We start from the raw sequence: 26,271 nt of genomic DNA, 5'->3' as shown, positions 1-26,271 counted from the left end.
GTTGAAAATTTCTATGGAGGCCTTTGTAAAATGTCTGTGAGGTGATGACCTTCTTCGTCCTGCAAATCAAAATATGGGTCAGTGCTTGAATGGGTAAAGTGGTTCCAAACACAGTTCGTCATGGTTGGTGGACAGAGGGTGGATCACTAGAAATGTGCAACAAGGCAGGATCGATGACAGATTGTTTCTGGGAAATGTGAGGTTGAGGACATGTGAGTAGAGTTGATGTGGTATTCTGTACCATTGTAAGAGGTTACGGGAGAGGTACGAAGATGAGATGTATTAGTGAAGACTTAAAATAAAGATGAGCTGGTTTGAGTGAGAAGAGGAGGGGTTGACAACTGTTTCGGGTACATGGACAGAAGATGGGAGGAGATTGCATAGGTAATGAGTTGGTATGTGCGAAGGGACACAGTGATTAGTGGGCTCATGATGTAGTGCAGCTGATGCATCGGATGCTGAATAAAGCTTATTGGTTGCTTAGATACGGTGGTACCATGTGTTGAGTGAGGGTGCTGTGATGAGGGAGGTCAAGGAATTAGAGCTTTGAATTGTGGAGTCATCTTTTTAATTCACAGGGTGTGGCTGCTTGCTTCAGTGATAATCAATCTTTGGTACTGTCATTTACCCAGTCGACTGGGGCTTAAACCGACTTCACTTCAGTAAGGAGTAGGTAAGTGGACTCTTGCAATGTTAGAGATTGTACTCCTTTTGTACTCCTTTTCATCCATTGACAATAGATGATACAACCTTTTTGAAGGCAACTACTCACACAAGGTAATCTCATTCAGGTAGAGTCTAGAAATGCTAATTTTGGCCAAATGTAAGATGTGAACAGTTTACTGAATATTTCCTTGTCCATGTACTTGAATGCAGGTCCAATGTTTGCGGGTAGACTTTGTCTCCTTTACAGTTCTCCCAAGGTGGGGCTTTGTTGACTGCTTAGGTGCATTGTCAACTTACAGGGTCCTTTTGCATATACATTCATGCAGATTTTACTGTGCTAGACATTATTCATATCAAGGTGTTCCTTGTGTCATGTCTTCATTACTTTGCATTTGCTAAGGTTGAATGTCATCAACCATGTATCATACCAGTTTTAGATATTGTCTAAGTCTCCTTGTAAATTGATGCAGTCATCATCACTGTGATTAATATCTTGACAAACATTTAAAAATGGCGAGTCATTTATATAGATAAAGAAGAGAATTGATCTTGGGTCTGAGTTGTGTGGCATGCCAATGATGACCCCAGTCCATTTTGAGAAGGTTCCCTGGCATGCATCCTTGGCCCTTCCATGAAGGTATTTTTCTATCCTCAAAGGGATTTCCCTGTTATTCCTGCCTGAAGGTCTGGCTTCTGTACCACCCTCCTGTGTGGTTGCACTGTTAGATGCTTTCTGTCTGTCCCATTACACACTTTCCACCCAATCTTTTTTTCTTAGCTAGAAGTCTAAGAGGTTTGTTACACATGACCTTGCCCTGAATCTATGTACCCTCTGCCTTAGGTTAGTTCTCATCCATTTGCTTTCTGGTTACCTCTTCCATAAGAGAAATTAGTCTAAAGTTCATTTTTGTATCCCAGTCTTTTTTTAAAGATAGGTTGACATAAGCTCACATTTATTTCTATGGTAGTATACCTCCTCCAGCAACATAAGGAGCAACATTGAAGAGGCTTTTCAAGTATGTTTGTGCACTTCAGCACATTTGGAGAAACTTTATCAGGACCCTGGGCCTCATATAGGTGTCAAGGCCTAACCTGTTTGTCTTTTCTGGGTATTTTTATGCACTCCAAGATCTACTCATTTCATCTCACTCATTTCATCTCTAGAGGCTGTAGTGTTAGGAGTAAGTTATGCAGAAGTTATTTTTTTCTGTAGTGGGAGAAGTTGCATTAGATTTTGGTGGATATTTTTGATAGAGTGAATGATGGAAAGGTCCTTATTAAAGCAATTTAAGTTTTCTGGTTATCTTACTTGATATGATGCAAGTAAATGAAAGAAAATGCTGTTTATTTAATGCTGTTGCAATATTAGATGATAAAGTACAGATTAGAATATTTCAGAATAGTTCAGCAAAGTGGCAGTGAGTAATAGACATGCATGTTTAGGGAAAGAGAGGAAGAGAGGAAAGTGATTGGTTCTCAGTGAATGTAGGTTTGCGGCAGGGGTGTGTGATGTCTCCATGGTTGTTTAATTTGTTTATGGATGGGGTTGTTAGGGAGGTAAATGCAAGAGTTTTGGAAAGAGGGGCAAGTATGAAGTCTGTTGGGGATGAGAGAGCTTGGGAAGTGAGTCAGTTGTTGTTCGCTGATGATACAGCGCTGGTGGCTGATTCATGTGAGAAACTGCAGAAGCTGGTGACTGAGTTTGGTAAAGTGTGTGGAAGAAGAAAGTTAAGAGTAAATGTGAATAAGAGCAAGGTTATTAGGTACAGTAGGGTTGAGGGTCAAGTCAATTGGGAGGTGAGTTTGAATGGAGAAAAACTGGAGGAAGTGAAGTGTTTTAGATATCTGGGAGTGGATCTGGCAGCGGATGGAACCATGGAAGCGGAAGTGGATCATAGGGTGGGGGAGGGGGCGAAAATTCTGGGGGCCTTGAAGAATGTGTGGAAGTCGAGAACATTATCTCGGAAAGCAAAAATGGGTATGTTTGAAGGAATAGTGGTTCCAACAATGTTGTATGGTTGCGAGGCGTGGACTATGGATAGAGTTGTGCGCAGGAGGATGGATGTGCTGGAAATGAGATGTTTGAGGACAATGTGTGGTGTGAGGTGGTTTGATCGAGTGAGTAACGTAAGGGTAAGAGAGATGTGTGGAAATATAAAGAGCGTGGTTGAGAGAGCAGAAGAGGGTGTTTTGAAGTGGTTTGGGCACATGGAGAGAATGAGTGAGGAAAGATTGACCAAGAGGATATATGTGTCGGAGGTGGAGGGAACGAGGAGAAGAGGGAGACCAAATTGGAGGTGGAAAGATGGAGTGAAAAAGATTTTGTGTGATCGGGGCCTGAACATGCAGGAGGGTGAAAGGAGGGCAAGGAATAGAGTGAATTGGAGCGATGTGGTATACCGGGGTTGACGTGCTGTCAGTGGATTGAATCAAGGCATGTGAAGCGTCTGGGGTAAACCATGGAAAGCTGTGTAGGTATGTATATTTGCGTGTGTGGACGTATGTATATACATGTGTATGGGGGGGGGGGGTTGGGCCATTTCTTTCGTCTGTTTCCTTGCGCTACCTCGCAAACGCGGGAGACAGCGACAAAGTATAATAGAAAAAAAAAATAATTTAGGAAAAATGTGTTAAATGAGAATGACTTGAATCCTTATAATCCTCCAGTTTGTATCTAGTTGAACTTTGTCATTTGAAAGCAGAGAGTTCCATTCAGTCCTTTATGTATGTGATATTTGAACATTTCAACAGATTTCTGCAATGAGATACCATCATTTACATTTTTTCTCCCATGGTTGATCCTTATGGAATACCTAATGCCATCCTTAGCACCTCTTCTCTCACTTCACTCTAGTGAACATTTCAGTAACTCTTCTTTCACCTTATCTTTAGCATTTCAGTACTCCAGTATTGTAGCTCACCTCATCATGATATCCCTTTCAAATATCATGATTTCCCATCTCCATCTCCTACTTTCATATTCACATCTCAGCAAATCCATTTTATCTGTTTGAAGTACACTTGCTTGTTTACCATTACTGACCATGATTCATTATTGTTCAATAGTCTGGCTTGCATCATTCCAAACAATAATTATAATTTGATGGCTCAGAATTTTCATGTGAGTCTTCATCTTGGAATCAATGCTAATTTTTGCACTATGATACTAGCTGCAGTTTGCCATATTTTGATGTATCATACTTTCTTCAGGTATAATCCCATTCTTAGTACTTTTTATTTCCTAAAATTTTATATGAATATGCAAAGATGAAAAAATGATTCATTCTCTTTGTAGACTACAGTATTATGGAAAGGATGTTTGACATTACAGTATTGTTATACAACGAGCAGGGTAATATTTGCATATTCTATATGAATAGCATAGGCTGTCTTGTTGATTTTGCTTATTATATTACAGAAAATTGTGAAGAGAATATTTGAAATAGTATTTATAACATGGACCAGTATGCTTTATTTTCATATTGATGAAAATATAATGACAGCCATACAGTATATTGAATGAATTGAATCATTTTGTCATTGTAAATTGAATTATTTTACCTAGTTTATGTACTAAAGGAAGCTTTTTGTTGCTAATTTCAACAGACAACATTTGAACATAATAACTTCCCTGAACCTATAGACCAGCACTGCATTGCCCTGCGAATCAAAACTCCATACCGCAGCATCAAAATGTGGTTTCAGAACAAACGAGCTAGTGTCCGCAAACGTTTGTCACCAAAGGAGAAAGGTAAGATGCTTTGAAATGCTCTAATCCAGATTATTAATAGTTTATTTCTATCTTAACTGTATTTACATACTGCGTTATGCCATACAGCAGGGTGGCTCAGTTGGAACCTCTTCTGCACCCTAGTCTCATATACCTGCTTGTTTTGTCCATCCACCTTACCTCTTTTATTTCTCTCTTTTGAGCCATATCCACTCACCTCATGTATTCTTTGCCACTTTCTGACCTCTAGACAGAGCCTTATGATATTAGAGATAACATTTGCTTACACATGGGGAAAAATACTACATTGCCTCTGAATAGGGTGTGTGTCAGAACTAACCACCATGATACCTTTGAAGCTCAGCAACCATAACCTGGCCAGCCTAATGATTTCAGTGGTGCTTAGTGCATGTGGTGTATTCTGGCAACCAATCCTTATCATTCACATGTTAACATGGAGATGATGAGTGATGCTCGTGCTGTTTTCAGTCTTTGAATTTTCAGTTTTAAACCATCTTTTCTGACTTTCAAAGATACTGGGTCTCTCTCCTTTTCTCTAACGTTGGGTTTCGTGTTATGAATTTTAGTTACTTTAATGTATTTTCTATGAACTTTCTAGTATTGAACTTCCATTGTGTTCCATTGATATTTTTTCTAGATTTTAGCTTGTCAGGCATTCAGAACCTTCATGGTTATGATCACTTTCTGGTTCTGGAAAGAATCTTCATTAAATAGCCCTCATACATGGAAACTTCAGATGGCTGATTGTGATGAGCATAAAACTTTAGGTTTAACCATTTGTAGAGTTTGTGAAATTCTTGGTATTTTAGAAGCATATGATTATTTTTTAAACATTAATTTAGATGTAGCCACAAATAACTTCCCTGAAACCAAGAACAAATAGCCATGACCATCAATCTGTGTGTAACCAATTTTATGGTAAGAATTCTTTGGTGAATAGATTATTATGTTAAAGAGAATCTGAAAGAAAAATGAAGGAGGTAAAGTGGTTGTTTTGGATACGTACTGGATAAAGTACAATGAGGATATCAACTGCAGTACTAAACATCAAAAAATTTGGAAGAAAATAGAAAAGTAAGAAAGTATTCCCCCAATCCTTTTCCTTGCCTTGATCATCAATGTTTTAAAGTAAATAAACCTTCTAATGTAGGTAATGTCTTTACTGAAAGTTTTTCACTGGTAGTTAGTGTTAACAGATACACTGGAAGTTTCAAGAAATTGAATAGAGAGGCCTTTTCATACCTGTCTTCTCTTCAGAGGAAGAGGACTATGATGAGCTATTTTGTATGAAGGAAATTGTAACACCTCAATCAGACACTGAATCTAATGCTCTAGGGGATGATGAAATACATTACAATACATTTAAAACGTTTACCTGAATACTCATTAGTATTTTTGTTGAATTTTTTTAGCCTTTCATGTATGCTTAGTTAGCTCCTATATCGTAAGAAGATATTCCTTATTCTTATCATTTGTAAGCCAGATGAAGATCCTGTCATTTTTACAGGCAAAAAATCTAATGCTCTAACGAGTTCTCTTTGCAAACCAGTGGAGGCAATAGAGTAATTGATTTTGTATCTTGAAAGAAATAATTTTGTCACAGTTCCAATATGGTTTTTGAAAGTTTTGATCCACCACAGATACCTTGATATGAATACCAAGTGATGTTCAGAAATAATTTGCTAATCATCGTCCTACAGATTCAGAGAACGATTATGATGATACTGTGGTTGGAGATATGGGATCATAAGGCAGTTTCACAAAATGGGCCTTCAAGGCAGACTGTTAAGGTTTTTCAAAATCTTTAAAAGACAGAGAATTAGAAGTGAGGATTAGTCATGAGTATTTAAGAGAATTCGCATTGGAAGATGTGCCAGAGGGCAGCATGTTAAGTTTTGATTGTATCATCGCTGCTATTGATTGTTTTGTAAATACCGTTTGTGGGATGTTAGATTATCCCATTTTGTTGATTTGTCAACCTCTTTTAATTGTAAACTCTTGGAGTTGCTGTGTGACACCCTCAGGCTGCTGTTGATAAGATTACCAGTTGGGCAGATAACTCATCTAGTAATTTCTCAGAAGAAAAAACTGTAGATATACATTTTATAAATGGGGTGAGGTACCTAGCAGGTGCCACAGGATTTGATTCTGGGACCATTACTGCTCTTTATTTATATCAGTGACTTGCCTGAAAATATGAAATCCTACCTGAGTATCTTTGCAGTTGATTCAAAGATCACGAGGGAAGTGAAAAGTAAGGAGGATTGCATCAGCTTACGTGGTTACATAAACAGACTCAAAAGCTGGTCTGAAATGTGGTTGATAAAATTCAACCCAAGCAAAAGTAAAGTAATGAAAATGGGACAGAGCAAAAGATGGCCTCAATATGATTATTACCTAGCAGGAAATAAGCTTGAAGATTCTGTGTGTGAGAGGGACTTTGGAGTAGATTTTGTCCCTTATATGTCACCCGAGTCCTATGATAGATGAATAGCTGAGGAAACAAACTTTCTGTTAGCAAATATCAGAATAGCTTTCAAGTATATGGATAAAGAACAACACACCCTCTTCTGCTCTCTCAAACTTTTTTATTACCACACATCTTATACCCCTTCATTACTTTCTTGATCAAACCACCTCACCTCACATGTTGTCCTCAAATCATATAATTTCAACACTTCCACCCTCTTCCACACAACCCTATCTATAGCCCAGGCCTCACAGCCATATAATATTGTAGGAACTAAATACCTTCAAACATATGCATTTTTACCCTCTGAGGTAACTTTTTTTCTTTACACATATTCTTCATTGCTCCCTGAATCTTTTTTTTTTTGCCTCCTCCCCCGTCCTGTGTCACACTTCCCCTTCCATGGTTCCATTCACTGCTGAGTCCTCTCCCAAATATCTAAAATACTTCTTCCTCCAATTTCTCTTCTTTCAAACTTATATCCCAACTAACTTGTCCCTCAACCCTGCAGAACCTAGTAACATTTGCATTTATTCACACACTTTTCCCGACTCAGTTACCAGCCTCTGCAGTTTTTCACTTGAATCAGCCACCTCTGCTGTATCATTGGTGAACAACTGACTCACTTTGTTGGCCGTCTCATCCCTAACAGACTGCATACTCTCCCTTCTCTCCAAAACTCTTCCATCTATAAACAAATTGAATAACCATGGTGGCATCGCACACCCTACCACAGACCAACCTTCACTGGGAACCATTCACTCTCCTCTCTTCCTACTCTTATACATGCTTTATAACCTTGATAAAAACTTTTCACTGCTTGTAGCAACTTACCTCCCACACCACATATTCTTAAGACCTTCCACAAAGTATCTTCATCAACTATCATATGCCTTCTCCAAATCTTTAAATGCCACCTACAAATCCTTCTATTTTTTTGAGTATTTCTCGCACACATTCTTAGAAGCAAACACCTGATCCACACATCCTCTACCATTTCTGAAATCACACTGCTTCTCCCCAATCTGATGCTCTGCTCATGCCTTTACCCTCTCAATCAATACCCTTCCACATAGTTTACTAGGTATACTCAACAAACCCATGCCTCTGTAGTTTTAGCACACATCTTTATCCCCTTTGCCTTTATATGCTGGCACTATACATGTCTGGGAAAGATTGTACATGCTTCTTCACTCTCATGAAGCAGAAATGGCATGCAGTATATGTATACAGTCAGTAAAAGCTCTAATAAATGATTGAATGAATTTCTTATTAATTGTTACAGGTATAGCAACATCAGACAGCAAAACTGTGAAGAATGCAAGTGATCCTGATGCACGGTGGTACTGCACTCTTTGCCCTTCCACATTTATTGCTAAAAAGTAAGTCATTGTTTTGTGTAATAACAAATAAAGATAATTATTCTTAAGGCAGTATTTCAAGACTTTCTTTGATGAAAATGTGATGGAATCAGAATGACCCACACACACAGAGTTAAGGTGGTACCTGAATTAAGAGAACAGAGCTACAGTTAGAGGTGCAGGGCTATAAAGCTCCTTTTCATGGTCCTAACAACAGCCTTCAAGTTTCTGAATCAGCTGAATGATATTGTTAGTGAACACTGCTTCAAGAGATGCAGTGCCAGAGCAATCAGGGACCATGTCAAGCTGCTGGGCAAGGAGATAGTCAGATACCATGTTGAGAAGTACTGGTGTAGTGTAAGGGTGGTGAATGGTGATAATAAACTGACCAAGGAGACTGAAAATACTGGCAGGTTACAGTAGTTTAAGGGGTTGCTATATGGCATAGAAAGTTCAGATGAGTCCCACAAGTGTAGAATGTACAGATATGTAATCACACACACACGTGCACATACACACACACGTGCACATACACACACACGTGCACATACACACACACGTGCACACACACACACACGTGCACACACACACAGACGCACACACACACGTGCACACACACACGTGCACACACGTGCACACACACACACACACACACACACACACACGCACACACACACACACACACACACACACACACACACACATAGTAACGGAAAACTAAAAAGCTTGATCTATGCAAGGTCCTGATGATATTTTGCCATATGAGCTGATGTGTGCACCTACACTAGACAAATCTTTTAGAATGCTGTTCAAGGTGTTTCTGAAGAAAGGCAAAGTGCCATGAGAGTGTACAAGGGCAGACATTATACCCAGTCTGTCTAACTACATCTCTGATGTCTGCTTCCTTTGGGAACTCCCTGGAGGGGGTGGCCATGGCAGAAGAGTCTCCACGACTAATGAACTTTAGTGCTACTTCTATAAGAAAGGAGACTGGGAAGAGGCACTGAACTTCAGAGCAGTCTTCTTCACAAGTGTGGTCCATAAGGTATAGGAAAAGATGATTAGAAAGCATATGAATGTTTTTCTACGGAGAAATTACTTAGGCGTTAGGGAAAGGAGGTCATGTGTAACAAACCTCTTAGATTTCTATGAGAGGGTGAGCTTTACCTGAAACAAAAGGTTAGGTTGAGTAGATTGTTTGTATTTTGTCTGCTATGAATCATATGACAGTAATGCATGGGAGGCTGATAAAGTAGCTGGAAAACAAGGCAAGAATAAGGGAAACTCCTCACTTACAGAGAAAATTATTTTAGTGGAAGGTAACAAAGGACATGTGAAAGGAGCCTTCATTAGATGAGTGGAAGCCACTAGCAGAGTGCCTTAGGGTTCTGTTTTTGGAACATTACTCTTCTTGATGATCTATGTAAGTGACTTGCCTGAATGAATGGACTCTTATCAGAATATGTGTGGAGATGATACAAAAGTCATGAGGGAAGTAAAAAGTGATGAGGATTGCATCAGCTTTCAAGGATGCCTAAACAGACCCCAAAGTTGGTTCATAAATGGTTGATGAAGTAATGAGGATAAGATAAAGGCAGAGAAAGAAGCTTCTGTATGAACATTATGTAGCAGGAAATAAACTTCAGAATTTTGTGTATAAGAAGGATTTGGGAGTTGATATTGTCCCTAACCTGTCACCAGAGTTCTATATTAGTAGAACAATAAAGGAAACAAAATGTCAACAATACAGTCACCCACCTTAAGAAATTTAACTGCAGTACTATCCACTCTAGCTGCTTACATTTCAACTTACGCAAAGCTTTCACCATTTTTTCTTTCTTCACCATACCTCTTGTCATGACTCTCTCCCTTCACACACCTCCCAGACCCAGACACCCTGCTTCTGTCATCAGTCATCAAACACATTCAGCAATCCTTCAGAATGCTCACACCATCTTCTCTTCCCCTCATCTCTGCCTGTCACCACTTCTCCATTTGCCCCTTCACTGATGATCCCGTTTGTTCTTGTTTTTCTCACACTGTTTACCACCTTCCAAAGCATGTTCGTATTTGCCCAGAAGTTTACTAATACTCATTCACCCCAACTCTCATTGGCCTTCTTTTTGAGCCCCTGCACTTCCTTGACCTCATGACACTTTCTCGTACATCTCCCAATCAGATGCACTGTACTGCCCGTGCACCTATCTTTCCTCTCTCACCACCTTTATTTTGTCATCCTCCACTCCCTTTCCTTTCTCAGTGGGCCATCTCCCACCTTCCTCTTGCTACAACCTTCTCCCACACTTGCAAGTGCTGCTTTCCTAAATACCTCTGACTCCTCACCCACTCCCTTTGTATGACTTACTTCACATTTTGCCATTCTGCACTTATCTCTTCTGGTGTTTCTTCACACTAGTCTGTTTTCCAAACTCATTGACTTTCACCAACCTTTTCTCACCAAAATCATTTCCTCTTCTCCAAGAACCTTTACAACTATTCACCCTTGCCTGCACCAGGTAATGATCAGACATCTCACTAGCTGTTCCCCTCAGCACATTGACATCCAAGAGTCTCTTTGCATGTCTATCAATCGGTATGTAAACCAGTAATGATTGTGCACCATCTTTTCTATTCACCCACGTCTATTTATGTATGCCTCTCAATTTAAACCTGGTATTCCCCAGTCATCAGTCTTCTTTTTTTTTTTAGCTCACAACTCCACAAGTTGCTCACCATTATATCCTCAACTGCCACATTGTTATCAGCATATAAGTATTCATGGCTAGTGACAGAGCTGAAAAGTGTCTTTATGAATGCATCTGAAATGATCTGCAGTAATTGTATTGTGTGGAAGGGAGATGAATATTAAAAGTAAGGTCTGATCCAAGCAAAGGGCATCATACTAAAGGGTTACTGGTGTGCACATTGGTGCTATTAGATGCAGGTTCAGGCGTAAGGTCATACAAAACAGGCAGGATATTGCTCACTCTCTCTTGGGATTATATATAAGTAATGGGATAAACCATAAACAGATGTTTAAGCTTTGGATTAATGACCCTCCTTTGCCAGCAGCTGCCATCCTAAAAGAATGGAAGTGGCTTACAATGTTATTTGCAGATGAGAGGTGTCCTGACAAGATTGGTATGATAGGAAATGATGGGTGTTGAACAGAAAGTTGACCATTAAAATGGAGGCAGTAAAGACTGTTTCTCATGAGGTGTGTTTTCTCTGAATGCTTATGTGGTGTGGATATAACAAAGGATTAGAAATACGGCTTGCAAATCTATGTTAGTAGTTGGTTAATGCCATGTTTCTAGGTATAATAATTTTGAGTGAATAATTCAATATTACTCATTTACTTTCAGATTTCTAGACAACCATAAAGAAGCACATAAATATCAGACCTTATACTGTCCACATTGCAATATGAGATTTACTCACAAGGTGTTACTCGACACTCACAAGATATCCAAGTGTACCTCAAAAACTGGTGTTGACCTGACCCATCTTGATGATGATAGCATAGATAATGTAGATGTCCAGGGAAAAGTGAAAATTCCAAGAATTGTAAAGCAGGCACCATCCAATCAACAAAGCTCTCCAACTCTTCTGCAGGCTGCCTTACCTCTGTTATTGCTACAAAAACTGCAGAAAGAACAGCAGCAGCAGCAGGAATCTCCTTCCTCTCCCCCACCACTCATAGATCCAGGAACACTGTCACAAATTCAAGAGAATCCAGTAATGTTTCAGCAACAACAGCAGCGGTTGATGCAGCAGTTGCTCTTGGCACAATTACAGCAGGCACAGAGTGATAAGGTATCCAAAGAACCAGAAAAGGATAAAAAGGGAGCAGAAGAGCGGGCAAAAGGAAAGCAGAAAGATCAGCAAATAGAGGAAAAAAAAGTAATAGAAGAAAAGGAAACAGAAGAAAAGCAGGCAGAAGAGCAGCAAGATCAACAGCAGGAACAGCAACCACTCCAACTGCAGCTACAACAACAGATACAGCAACAACAAATACAGCAGCAGCTTTTACTTCAGCAACAAAAAGAATCAAAGGAAGTGGAAAGTCCAAAAGGATCCCTTACTGTTGGCGGCTTAACAATATTTCCTGTGCAAGCATCAGGCTCTGAGGAAATGAAGGTAAAAGTGAAGGAAGAAGTTCAAGATTTTCCTCCAGTGAAGGAAGAAGAAAAAGAACCCTCAACATTACAAGACCAAATTACTGCAATACTACAGAGCCATGGTCTCAAGTCTGTTTGTAAAACTGCAATCAAGTCTGAACCAGAAGATCCCTCAGATATATGTAAAGAAAGAGAATCCATGCAGGAACAGATACAGGCTATTCTTCGCCATCAAGAAGAACAACGGCAGAAGATGGAGAAAAATAATAGAAACGGTAAATATGAAATTCTTTTCTGTTATCTTGAGTTGAAAGTGGTTTGATTGAACTCTCTATCACTATCTATAATGCATTGTCTCTAGTGAATTTTCTGTCAGTATCTCGTACCTTTTTTTAGTCAGGAACTCCCCTATGGAGGGATAACATAGGAAGAGAAGTTATTGGCTTCCTTTTCTAAGTTCACCTTCCTTGCATTGTCCATACCCCTTGCATTATCTTGGGTCCACTCTCTATTGTATATCTTCACTTTCCCCTTCCAGGATGGTGGCTATCTTCCCCAAACTTTTTCCTCTCATCTTATTATATTTTTTATTATACTTTGTCGCTGTCTCCCGCGTTTGAGAGGTAGCGCAAGGAAACAGACGAAAGAAATGGCCCAACCCCGCCCCATACACATGTATATACATACGTCCACACACGCAAATATACATACCTACACAGCTTTCCATGGTTTACCCCAGACGCTTCACATGCCCTGATTCAATCCACTGACAGCACGTCAACCCCGGTATACCACATCGCTCCAATTCACTCTATTCCTTGCCCTCCTTTCACCCTCCTGCATGTTCAGGCCCCGATTACACAAAATCTTTTTCACTCCATCTTTCCACCTCCAATTTGGTCTCCCTCTTCTCCTCGTTCCCTCCACCTCCGACACATATATCCTCTTGGTCAATCTTTCCTCACTCATTCTCTCCATGTGCCCAAACCACTTCAAAGCACCCTCTTCTGCTCTCTCAACCACGCTCTTTTTATTTCCACACATCTCTCTTACCCTTACGTTACTCACTCGATCAAACCACCTCACACCACACATTGTCCTCAAACATCTCATTTCCAGCACATCCATCCTCCGGCGCACAACTCTATCCATAGCCCACGCCTCGCAACCATACAACATTGTTGGAACCACTATTCCTTCAAACATACCCATTTTTGCTTTCCGAGATAATGTTCTCGACTTCCACACATTCTTCAAGGCCCCCAGAATTTTCGCCCCCTCCCCCACCCTATGATCCACTTCCGCTTCCACGGTTCCATCTGCTGCCAGATCCACTCCCAGATATCTAAAACACTTCACTTCCTCCAGTTTTTCTCCATTCAAACTCACCTCCCAATTGACTTGACCCTCAACCCTACTGTACCTAATAACCTTGCTCTTATTCACATTTACTCTTAACTTTCTTCTTCCACACACTTTACCAAACTCAGTCACCAGCTTCTGCAGTTTCTCACATGAATCAGCCACCAGCGCTGTATCATCAGCGAACAACAACTGACTCACTTCCCAAGCTCTCTCATCCACAACAGACTTCATACTTGCCCCTCTTTCCAAAACTCTTGCATTCACCTCCCTAACAACCCCATCCATAAACAAATTAAACAACCATGGAGACATCACACACCCCTGCCGCAAACCTACATTCACTGAGAACCAATCACTTTCCTCTCTTCCTACACGTACACATGTCTTACATCCTCGATAAAAACTTTTCACTGCTTCTAACAACTTTCCTCCCACACCATATATTCTTAATACCTTCCACAGAGCATCTCTATCAACTCTATCATATGCCTTCTCCAGATCCATAAATGCTACATACAAATCCATTTGCTTTTCTAAGTATTTCTCACATACATTCTTCAAAGCAAACACCTGATCCACACATCCTCTACCACTTCTGAAACCACACTGCTCTTCCCCAATCTGATGCTCTGTACATGCCTTCACCCTCTCAATCAATACCCTCCCATATAATTTACCAGGAATACTCAACAAACTTATACCTCTGTAATTTGAGCACTCACTCTTATCCCCTTTGCCTTTGTACAATGGCACTATGCACGCATTCCGCCAATCCTCAGGCACCTCATCATGAGTCATACATACATTAAATAACCTTACCAACCAGTCAACAATACAGTCACCCCCTTTTTTAATAAATTCCACTGCAATACCATCCAAACCTGCTGCCTTGCCGGCTTTCATCCTCCGCAAAGCTTTCACTACCTCTTCTCTGTTTACCAAATCATTTTCCCTAACCCTCTCACTTTGCACACCACCTCGACCAAAACACCCTATATCTGCCACTCTATCATCAAACACATTCAACAAACCTTCAAAATACTCACTCCATCTCCTTCTCACATCACCACTACTTGTTATCACCTCCCCATTTGCGCCCTTCACTGAAGTTCCCATTTGCTCCCTTGTCTTACGCACTTTATTTACCTCCTTCCAGAACATCTTTTTATTCTCCCTAAAATTTAATGATACTCTCTCACCCCAACTCTCATTTGCCCTTTTTTTCACCTCTTGCACCTTTCTCTTGACCTCCTGTCTCTTTCTTTTATACATCTCCCACTCAATTGCATTTTTTCCCTGCAAAAATCGTCCAAATGCCTCTCTCTTCTCTGTCACTAATACTCTTACTTCTTCATCCCACCACTCACTACCCTTTCTAATCAACCCACCTCCCACTCTTCTCATGCCACAAGCATCTTTTGCGCAATCCATCACTGATTCCCTAAATACATCCCATTCCTCCCCCATTCCCCTTACTTCCATTGTTCTCACCTTTTTCCATTCTGTACTCAGTCTCTCCTGGTACTTCCTCACACAGGACTCCTTCCCAAGCTCACTTACTCTCACCACCCTCTTCACCCCAACATTCACTCTTCTTTTCTGAAAAAATCTTTTCCTTAGCCTCCACAAGATAATGATCAGACATCCCTCCAGTTGCACCTCTCAGCACATTAACATCCAAAGGTCTCTCTTTCGCATGCCTGTCAATTAACACGTAATCCAATAACGCTCTCTGGCCATCTCTCCTACTTACATAAGTATACTTATGTATATCTCCCTTTTTAAACCAGGTATTCCCAATCATCAGTCCTTTTTCAGCACATAAATCTACAAGCTCTTCACCATTTCCATTTACAACACTGAACACCCCATGTATACCAATTATTCCCTCAACTGCCACATTACTCACCTTTGCATTCAAATCACCCATCACTATAACCCGGTCTCGTGCATCAAAACCACTAACATACTCATTCAGCTGCTCTCATCTCTCACATATATTTTTTCTTGTCAAACTGTCATCTTCTATTTTATCCATGTGACCAAACCACTCCAATATATTTGTCTTCACCTTTTCTATGATGCCACATTTCCTTTCCCTGACATCCCATTACCTATCCCACTCTATCTACTGACACTGCAACCCCCTTCAAATAGCTTGCTTTAGTAGTCTAAATCATACAAATGTGTGCTATAGTCGTTGTGCATGTTCTACACCCATATGTAATGGTTTACAGAACTATGCTGTCTCTGTCTTTTCTCTACAGTTTGTGTTGCATTTTTTGCCTTTTCCCCTTTGAATTGTAAGCATGGTTTAGTTTTACATTTCCTCTGACATAGATTTTACCAAAAATTTAGAAAAGGAACCAACCATATTCACTGTAATGATAAGACAGAACATTGGAAGAGAAAAACAAAAGTGAACAGCTGTAGTTCCTTTAAGCTTCCTCAATATTTCAAAGGTTTGTATGCCAAGCCTAAATGAGAGCCAATTTCCACCACTTAATTGCCATAACAATGCCCAGATGAAATGCCATAGTAATCATCATCATAATCATCATCATATTTCTGCATGATTCAATAAGATTTCTGCCACCTTAGTGTTTGTAGGATAATTGACAAGAGAGAAATCTAAGGGTGATATGTTACTGCTGGTGACACATGGAACCCATACATGGCTTATGGATGCTCTGAGAGGTTTGAATTGGTTTGGAAAGTAGTGGCATGTATCTCCCATGCATATTGGGCATTGGCCCTAGGTGCACCAGGCACATGCACAGGATTGAAAGGGTTAGAAATTTTTCTTTAGACTCCCCTTGATCTCATCCCTTGTACAGCTCTTTCCTTAATGATCCCTCTGTTATGCCATGTTTGTGCTTACTTAAATTCACCAATTTCATTCAGCACCATCCTGACAGTGCACTTCAGCTCATTGTTCTTATATATTCTGTATGGTGTGGCAGGATTTTTTTAATCTCCTTCCTTCCAGAAACCAGAACACCTTACTCCTACTAGCATTCATGAGCAACTACTGTCTTTTACATGGATTTTAAAACTCATTTCACAACTTTTTTTTTTTTCATACTATCCGCTATTTCCTGTGTTGGCGAGGTAGCGTTAAGAACAGGGGACAGAGCCTTTGAGGGAATATCCTCACTTGGCCCCTCCTCTGTTCCTTCTGTAGGAAAACTAAAAACGAGGGGGGAGGATTTCCAGCCTCCTGCTCCCTTCCCTCATAGTCGTCATCTGCGACACGCAGGGAATGTGTTGGAAGTATTCTTTCTCCCCTATCCCCTATCCCTATTTGTAATTTTTCTCTGTTCTCCATTAGAAATATATTGTCTATACATGAGCAAGTCACAACTGACTGAGTATTTTAAACTAAAGCTTGATTTATGTTCTTGCCTTCATCTCTCTCTGTGCTCCATCCATATTTTTAGAATGAAGGAACTAATTAGAACTGTTCATTGGAAGAACTGTGTTTAGTGAGTTAAGTGACTGATGTAATGGACAAGTTTTAGTTGAACAAGATGTTATATTACTATGATCAGTAGGCTGAGGAGAATCCTTGCAACTGCAAAATTAATTTCATAGTCCCACAGTGCTCAGTAAGTCAGCCACATGCACCGGTCAGGACCACCACTGATAACGAATGAAGTATTGAGATTTTGTATGTTCTTCTGGGCAGAGTAAGTGAAAGCACTTGAGGAGTAGGTCTCTGATGTCTTCAGTGTGCAAGTTGTATCGAACATGAAGGATCCATGATGTGTTGAATAGATATTGTCCTGGAGAGGTAGTTTGTGTCCAGATTGGAAGCATTTAAACATGATTCATATTTGTCAGAGGAGAGCAGTTTTATATGTCTGGTGGGTTTGTTTATATGGTTTTACACTAGATTCATTGATAACAAAAGGGTTACCTTCAACTGTATTGCTTTATGGATGAAGTTTTGTTAAGTGAAGCATGTTTTCTCATAGAAACCTATGTATTAAGGAGGATATGCATGAGGGTGACCTTTAGGGGTTTTTGGGTTCTTAGTAAGCATAAAAATTCAATATAGTTATATAAAAGACTTTAAAAGAATGAATAAAGGCAGACAGTATGAACTATGTGCATGTGTATATATGTATATGTCTGTGTGTGTATATATATGTATACGTTGAGATGTATAGGTATGTATATTTGCGTGTGGGGACGTGTATGTATATACATGTGTATGTGGGTGGGTTGGGCCATTCTTTCATCTGTTTCCTTGCGCTAACGCGGGAGACAGCGTCAAAGCAAAATAAAAAAAATGATAGATAAAAAGAATATGAAATACTTTTTGGGTTAGATTACTGAGTAAACGTTTTTTGTATGTAATTCTTAAGTATGGATTATGGTATGCATGAAACATTTTTATGGACTTTTGTGGTGTAGTGGTTAATGTTCCTGACTTAGATGCATAGGTTTGAATCCTTGTTGCAGCAGTTGGCCCACAGTTAACCCAGCTATTCATCCTCCCCTTGGGGTTGGTCAGTAAGATATTATTCTTATTATACTTAATCGCTGTTTCCCGCATCAGCAAGAAAGCACAAGGGAAGAGATGAAGAATGACCCATCTACTCATATACATATATGCACGTACATGTATTTGTATTTTAACTTTCTAAAAAGGGAAACCGAAGGAGTCACTCGGGGAGTGCTCATCCTCCTCGAAGGCTCAGATTGGGGTGTCTAAATGTGTGTGGGTGTAACCAAGATGAGAAAAAAGGAGAGATAGGTAGTATGTTTCAGGAAAGGAACCTCGATGTTTTGGCTCTGAGTGAAACGAAGCTCAATGGTAAAGGGGAAGAGTGGCTTGGGAATGTCCTGGGAGTAAAGTTAGGGGTTAGTGAGAGGACAAGAGCAAGGGAAGGAGTAGCACTACTCCTGAAACAGGAGTGGTGGGAGTATGTGATAGAGTGTAAGAGAGTAAACTCAAGATTGATATGGGTAAAACTGAAAGTGGATGGAGAGAGATGGGTGATTATTGGTGCATATGCATCTGGGCATGAGAAGAAAGATCATGAGAGGCAAGTGTTTTGGGAGCAGCTGAATGAGTGTGTTAGTGGTTTTGATGCACAAGACCGGGTTATAGTGATGGGTGATTTGAATGCAAAGGTAAGTAATGTGGCAGTTGAGGGAATAACTGGTATACATGGGGTGTTCAGTGTTGTAAATGGAAATGGTGAAGAGCTTGTAGATTTATGTGCTGAAAAAGGACTGGTGATTGGGAATACCTGGTTTAAAAAGAGAGATATACATAAGTATATGTACGTGAGACAAGGGAGCAAATGGGAACTTCAGTGAAGGGGGCTAATGGGGAGGTGATAACAAGTAGTGGTGATGTGAGGAGATGGAGTGAGTATTTTGAAGGTTTGTTGAATGTGTTTGATGATAGAGTGGCAGATATAGGGTGTTTTGGCCGAGGTGGTGTGCAAAGTGAGAGGGTTAGGGAAAATGATTTGGTAAACAGATAAGAGGTAGTAAAAGCTTTGCGGAAGATGAAAGCCGGCAAGGCAGCAGGTTTGGATGGTATTGCAGTGGAATTTATTAAAAAAGGGGGTGACTGTAATGTTGACTGGTTGGTAAGGTTATTTAATGTATGTATGACTCATGGTGAGGTGCCTGAGGATTGGCGAATGCTTGCATAGTGCCATTGTACAAAGGCAAAGGGGATAAGATTGAGTGCTCAAGTTACAGGGGTATAAGTTTGTTGAGTATTCCTGGTAAATTATATGGGAGGGTATTGATTGAGAGGGTGAAGGCATGTGCAGAGCATCAGATTGGGGAAGAGCAGTGTGGTTTCAGAAGTGGTATAGGATGTGTGGATCAGGTGTTTGCTCTGAAGAATGTATGTGAGAAATACTTGGAAAAGCAAATGGATTTGTATGTAGCATTTATGGATCTGGAAAAGGCATATGATAGAGTTGATAGAGATGCTCTGTGGAAGGTATTAAGAATATATGGTGTGGGAGGCAAGTTGTTGGAAGCAGTGAAAAGTTTTTATCGAGGATGTAAGGCATGTGTACGTGTAGGAAGAGAGGAAAGTGATTGGTTCTCAGTGAATGTAGGTTTGTGGCAAGGGTGTGTGATATCTCCATGGTTGTTTAATTTGTATATGGATGGGGTTGTTAGGGAGGTAAATGCAAGAGTTTTGGAAAGAGGGGCAAGGATGCAGTCTGTTGGGGATGAGAGAGCTTGGGAAGTGAGTCAGTAGTTGTTTGCTGATGATACAGCGCTGGTGGCTGATTCATGTGAGAAAGTGCAGAAGCTGGTGACTGAGTTTGGTAAAGTGTGTGAAATAAGAAAGTTGAGAGTAAATGTGAATAAGAGCAAGGTTATTAGGTACAGTAGGGTTGAGGGTCAAGTCAATTGGGAGGTAAGTTTGAATGGAGAAAAACTGGAGGAAGTAAAGTGTTTTAGATATCTGGGAGTAGATCTGGCAGCGGATGGAACCATGGAAGCGGAAGTGAGTCATAGGGTGGGGGAGGGGGCGAAAATTCTGGGAGCCTTGAAGAATGTTTGGAAGTCAAGTACATTATCTTGGAAAGCAAAATGGGTATGTTTGAAGGAATAGTGGTTCCAACAATGTTGTATGGTTGCGAGGCATGGGCTATGGATAGAGTTGTGCGCAGGAGGGTGGATGTACTGGAAATGAGTTGTTTGAGGACAGTATGTGGTGCGAGGTGGTTTGATAGAGTGAGTAATGTAAGGGTAAGAGAGATGTGTCGTAATGAAAAGAGAGTGGTTGAGAGAGCAGAAGAGGGTGTTTTGAAATGGTTTGGTCACATGGAGAGAATGAGTGAGGAAAGATTGACCAAGAGGATATATGTGTCGGAGGTGGAGGGAACAAGGAGAAGTGGGAGACCAAGTTGGAGGTGGAAAGATGGAGTGAAAAAGATTTTGAGTGATCGGGGCCTGAACATGCAGGAGGATGAAGGGTGTGCAAGGAATAGAGTGAAGTGGAACGATGTGGTATACCGGGGTCGACGTGCTGTCAGTGGATTGAACCAGGGCATGTGAAGCGTCTGGGGTAAACCATGGAAAGTTCCGTGGGGCCTGGGTGTGGAAAGGGAGCTGTGGTTTTGGTGCATTATTACATGACAGCTAGAGACTGAGTGTAAACGAATAGGGCCTTTGTTGTCTATTCCTAGCGCTACCTCGCACACATGAGAGGGGGGGGGGTTGTTATTCCATGTGTGGCAAGGTGGTGATGGGAATAAATAAAGGCAGACATTATGAATTATGTACATGTGTATATATGTATATATCTGTATGTGTATATATATATGTATACATTGAGATGTATAGGTATGTATATTTGCGTGTGTGGACGTGTATGTATATACATGTGTATGGGGGTGGGTTGGGCCATTCTTTCGTCTGTTTCCATGCGCTACCTCGCTAATTTGTTTATGGATGGGGTTGTTAGGGAGGTGAATGCAAGAGTTTTGGAAAGAGGGGCAAGTATGCAGTCTGTTGGTGATGAGAGAGCTTGGGAAGTGAGTCAGTTGTTGTTCGCTGATGATACAGCGCTGGTGGCTGATTCATGTGAGAAACTGCAGAAGCTGGTGACTGAGTTTGGTAAAGTGTGTGAAAGAAGAAAGTTAAGAGTGAATGTGAATAAGAGCAAGGTTATTAGGCACAGTAGGGTTGAGGGTCAAGTCAATTGGGAGTTAAGTTTGAATGGAGAAAAACTGGAGGAAGTAAAGTGTTTTAGATATCTGGGAGTGGATCTGGCAGCGGATGGAACTATGGAAGCGGAAGTGAATCATAGGGTGGGGAAGGGGGCGAAAATCCCGGAGCCTTGAAGAATGTGTGGAAGTCGAGAACATTATCTCCGAAAGCAGAAATGGATATATTTGAAGGAATAGTGGTTCCAACAATGTTGTATGGTTGCGAGGCGTGGGCTATGGATAGAGTTGTGCGCAGGAGGGTGGATGTGCTGGAAATGAGAGATGTGTGGAAATAAAAAGAGCGTGGTTGAGAGAGCAGAAGAGGGTGTTTTGAAATGGTTTGGTCACATGGAGAGAGTGAGTGAGGAAAGATTGACCAAGAGGATGTATGTGTCGGAGGTGGAGGGAACGAGGAGAAGTGGGAGACCAAATTGGAGGTGGAAAGATAGAGTGAAAAAGATTTTGAGTGATCGGGGCCTGAACATGCAGGAGGGTGAATGGATGGCAAGGAATAGAGTGAATTGGATCGATGTGGTATACCGGGGTCGACGTGCTGTCAATGGATTGAATCAGGGCATGTGAAGTGTCTGGGGTAAACCATGGAAAGTTGTGTGGGGCCTGGATGTGGAAAGGGAGCTGTGGTTTCGGGCATTATTACATGACAGCTAGAGACTGAGTGTGATCGAATGGGGCCTTTGTTGTCTTTTCTTAGTGCTACCTTGCACACATGAGGGGGGAGGGGGATGTTATTCCATGTGTGGCGAGGTGGTGATGGGAATAAATAAAGGCAGACATTATGAATTATGCACATGTGTATATATGTATATGTCTGTGTGTGTATATATATGTGTACATTGAGATGTATAGGTATGTATATTTGCGTGTGTGGAGGTGTATGTATATACATGTGTATGGGGGTGGGTTGGGCCATTTCTTTCGTCTGTTTCCTTGCACTACCTCGCAAACGCGGGAGACAGCGACAAAGGAAAATATAAAAATATATATATATATATATATTTTTTTTTTTTATATACTTTGTCGCTGTCTCCCGCGTTTGTGAGGTAGCGCAAGGAAACAGACGAAAGAAATGTCAGAACCCACCCCCCATACACATGTATATACATACGTCCACACACGCAAATATACATACCTACACAGCTTTCCATGGTTTACCCCAGACATGCCTTGATTCAATCCACTGACAGCACGTCAACCCCGGTATACCACATCGCTCCAATTCACTCTATTCCTTGCCCTCCTTTCACCCTCCTGCATGTTCAGGCCCCGATCACACAAAATCTTTTTCACTCCATCTTTCCACCTCCAATTTGGTCTCCCTCTTCTCCTTGCTCCCTCCACCTCCGACACATATATCCTCTTGGTCAATCTTTCCTCACTCATCCTCTCCATGTGCCCAAACCACTTCAAAACACCCTCTTCTGCTCTCTCAACCACGCTCTTTTTATTTCCACACATCTCTCTTACCCTTACGTTACTCACTCGATCAAACCACCTCACACCACACATTGTCCTCAAACATCTCACCTCCAGCACATCCATCCTCCTGCGCACAACTCTATCCATAGCCCACGCCTCGCAACCATACAACATTGTTGGAACCACTATTCCTTCAAACATACCCATTTTTGCTTTCCGAGATAATGTTCTCGACTTCCACACATTCTTCCAGGCCCCCAGAATTTTCACCCCCTCCCCCACCCTATGATCCACTTCTGCTTCCATGGTTCCATCCGCTGCCAGATCCACTCCCAGATATCTAAAACACTTCACTTCCTCCAGTTTTTCTCCATTCAAACTCACCTCCCAATTGACTTGACCCTCAACCCTACTGTACCTAATAACCTTGCTCTTATTCACATTTACTCTTAACTTTCTTCTTCCACACACTTTACCAAACTCAGTCACCAGCTTCTGCAGTTTCTCACATGAATCAGCCACCAGCGCTGTATCATCAGCGAACAACAACTGACTCACTTCCCAACCTCTCTCATCCCCAACAGACTTCATACTTGCCCCTCTTTCCAAAACTCTTGCATTTACCTCCCTAAGAACCCCATCCATAAACAAATTAAACAACCATGGAGACATCACACACCCCTGCCGCAAACCTACATTCACTGAGAACCAATCACTTTCCTCTCTTCCTACACGTACACATGCCTTACATCCTCGATAAAAACTTTTCACTGCTTCTAACAACTTTCCTCCCACACCATATATTCTTAATCTCTGTCAACTCTATCTATGTGGTTTCAGAAGTGGTAGAGGATGTGTGGATCAGGTGTTTGCTTTGAAGAATGTATTTGAGAAATACTTAGAAAAGCAAATGGATTTGTATGTAGCATTTATGGATCTGGAGAAGGCATATGATAGAGTTGATAGAGATGCTCTGTGGATATATATATTTTTTTTTTTTTTTTTTTTTGCTTTGTCGCTGTCTCCCGCGTTTGCGAGGTAGCGCAAGGAAACAGACGAAAGAAATGGCCCCCCCCCATACACATGTATATACATACGTCCACACACGCAAATATACATACCTACACAGCTTTCCATGGTTTACCCCAGACGCTTCACATGCCTTGATTCAATCCACTGACAGCACGTCAACCCCGGTATACCACATCGCTCCAATTCACTCTATTCCTTGCCCTCCTTTCACCCTCCTGCATGTTCAGGCCCCGATCACACAAAATCTTTTTCACTCCATCTTTCCACCTCCAATTTGGTCTCCCTCTTCTCCTCGTTCCCTCCACCTCCGACACATATATCCTCTTGGTCAATCTTTCCTCACTCATTCTCTCCATGTGCCCAAACCATTTCAAAACACCCTCTTCTGCTCTCTCAACCACGCTCTTTTTATTTCCACACATCTCTCTTACCCTTATGTTACTCACTCGATCAAACCACCTCACACCACACATTGTCCTCAAACATCTCTTTTCCAGCACATCCATCCTCCTGCGCACAACTCTATCCATAGCCCACGCCTCGCAACCATACAACATTGTTGGAACCACTATTCCTTCAAACATACCCATTTTTGCTTTCCGAGATAATGTTCTCAACTTCCACACATTCTTCAAGGCCCCCAGAATTTTCGCCCCCTCCCCCACCCTATGATCCACTTCCCCTTCCATGGTTCCATCCGCTGCCAGATCCACTCCCAGATATCTAAAACACTTCACTTCCTCCAGTTTTTCTCCATTCAAACTCACCTCCCAGTTGACTTGACCCTCAACCCTACTGTACCTAATAACCTTGCTCTTATTCACATTTACTCTTAACTTTCTTCTTCCACACACTTTACCAAACTCAGTCACCAGCTTCTGCAGTTTCTCACATGAATCAGCCACCAGCGCTGTATCATCAGCGAACAACAACTGACTCATTTCCCAAGCTCTCTCATCCCCAACAGACTTCATACTTGCCCCTCTTTCCAAAACTCTTGCATATACCTCCCTAACAACCCCATCCATAAACAAATTAAACAACCATGGAGACATCACACACCCCTGCCGCAAACCTACATTCACTGAGAACCAATCACTTTCCTCCCTTCCTACACGTACACATGCCTTACATCCTCGATAAAAACTTTTCACTGCTTCTAACAACTTTCCTCCCACACCATATATTCTTAATACCTTCCACAGAGCATCTCTATCAACTCTATCATATGCCTTCTCCAGATCCATAAATGCTACATACAAATCCATTTGCTTTTCTAAGTATTTCTCACATACATTCTTCAAAGCAAACACCTGATCCACACATCCTCTACCACTTCTGAAACCACACTGCTCTTCCCCAATCTGATGCTCTGTACATGCCTTCACCCTCTCAATCAATACCCTCCCATATAATTTACCAGGAATACTCAACAAACTTATACCTCTGTAATTTGAGCACTCACTCTTATCCCCTTTGCCTTTGTACAATGGCACTATGCACGCATTCCGCCAATCCTCAGGCACCTCACCATGAGTCATACATACATTAAATAACCTTACCAACCAGTCAACAATACAGTCACCCTCTTTTTTAATAAATTCCACTGCAATACCATCCAAACCTGCTGCCTTGCCGGCTTTCATCTTCCGCAAAGCTTTCACTACCTCTTCTCTGTTTACCAAATCATTTTCCCTAACCCTCTCACTTTGCACACCACCTCGACCAAAACACCTTATATCTGCCACTCTGTCATCAAACACATTCAACAAACCTTCGAAATACTCACTCCATCTCCTTCTCACATCACCACTACTTGTTATCACCTCCCCATTTGCGCCCTTCACTGAAGTTCCCATTTGCTCCCTTGTCTTACGCACTTTATTTACCTCCTTCCAGAACATCTTTTTATGCTTGTGGCATGAGAAGAGTGGAGGTGGGCTGTTTAGAAAGGGTAGTGAGTGGTGGGATGAAGAAGTAAGAGTATTAGTGAAAGAGAAGAGAGAGGCATTTGGACGATTTTTGCAGGGAAAAAATGCAATTGAGTGGGAGAAGTATAAAAGAAAGAGACAGGAGGTCAAGAGAAAGGTGCAAAAGGTGAAAAAAAGGGCAAATGAGAGTTGGGGTGAGAGACTATCAGTAAATTTTAGGGAGAATAAAAAGATGTTCTGGAAGGAGGTAAATAGGGTGCGTAAGACAAGGGGGCAAATGGGAACTTCAGTGAAGGGGCGTAATGGGGAGGTGATAACAAGTAGCGGTGATGTGAAGGAGATGGAATGAGTATTTTGAAGGTTTGTTAAATGTGTCTGATGACAGAGTGGCAGATATAGGGTGTTTTGGTCGAGGTGGTGTGCAAAGTGAGAGGGTT

The 26,271-nt window shown here is 41.2% G+C and overlaps 1 protein-coding gene across 1 annotated transcript in view; it reads left to right on the top strand.

Moving 5' to 3' along the window:
• LOC139758513 (uncharacterized) overlaps nucleotides 1-26,271 on the top strand; it is a 211,002-nt gene that overhangs the window by 47,039 nt on the left and 137,692 nt on the right. The window contains 3 exon segments of the mRNA XM_071680016.1: nucleotides 4,273-4,417; nucleotides 8,173-8,269; nucleotides 11,614-12,644. Coding sequence (XP_071536117.1) covers nucleotides 4,273-4,417; nucleotides 8,173-8,269; nucleotides 11,614-12,644 — 1,273 coding nt within the window.

The sequence above is a fragment of the Panulirus ornatus genome, chromosome 30, assembly GCF_036320965.1.
Source record: "Panulirus ornatus isolate Po-2019 chromosome 30, ASM3632096v1, whole genome shotgun sequence".
NCBI classification, from domain to species: domain Eukaryota; kingdom Metazoa; phylum Arthropoda; class Malacostraca; order Decapoda; family Palinuridae; genus Panulirus; species Panulirus ornatus.
This window is presented reverse-complemented; position numbering and strand designations above follow the sequence as displayed.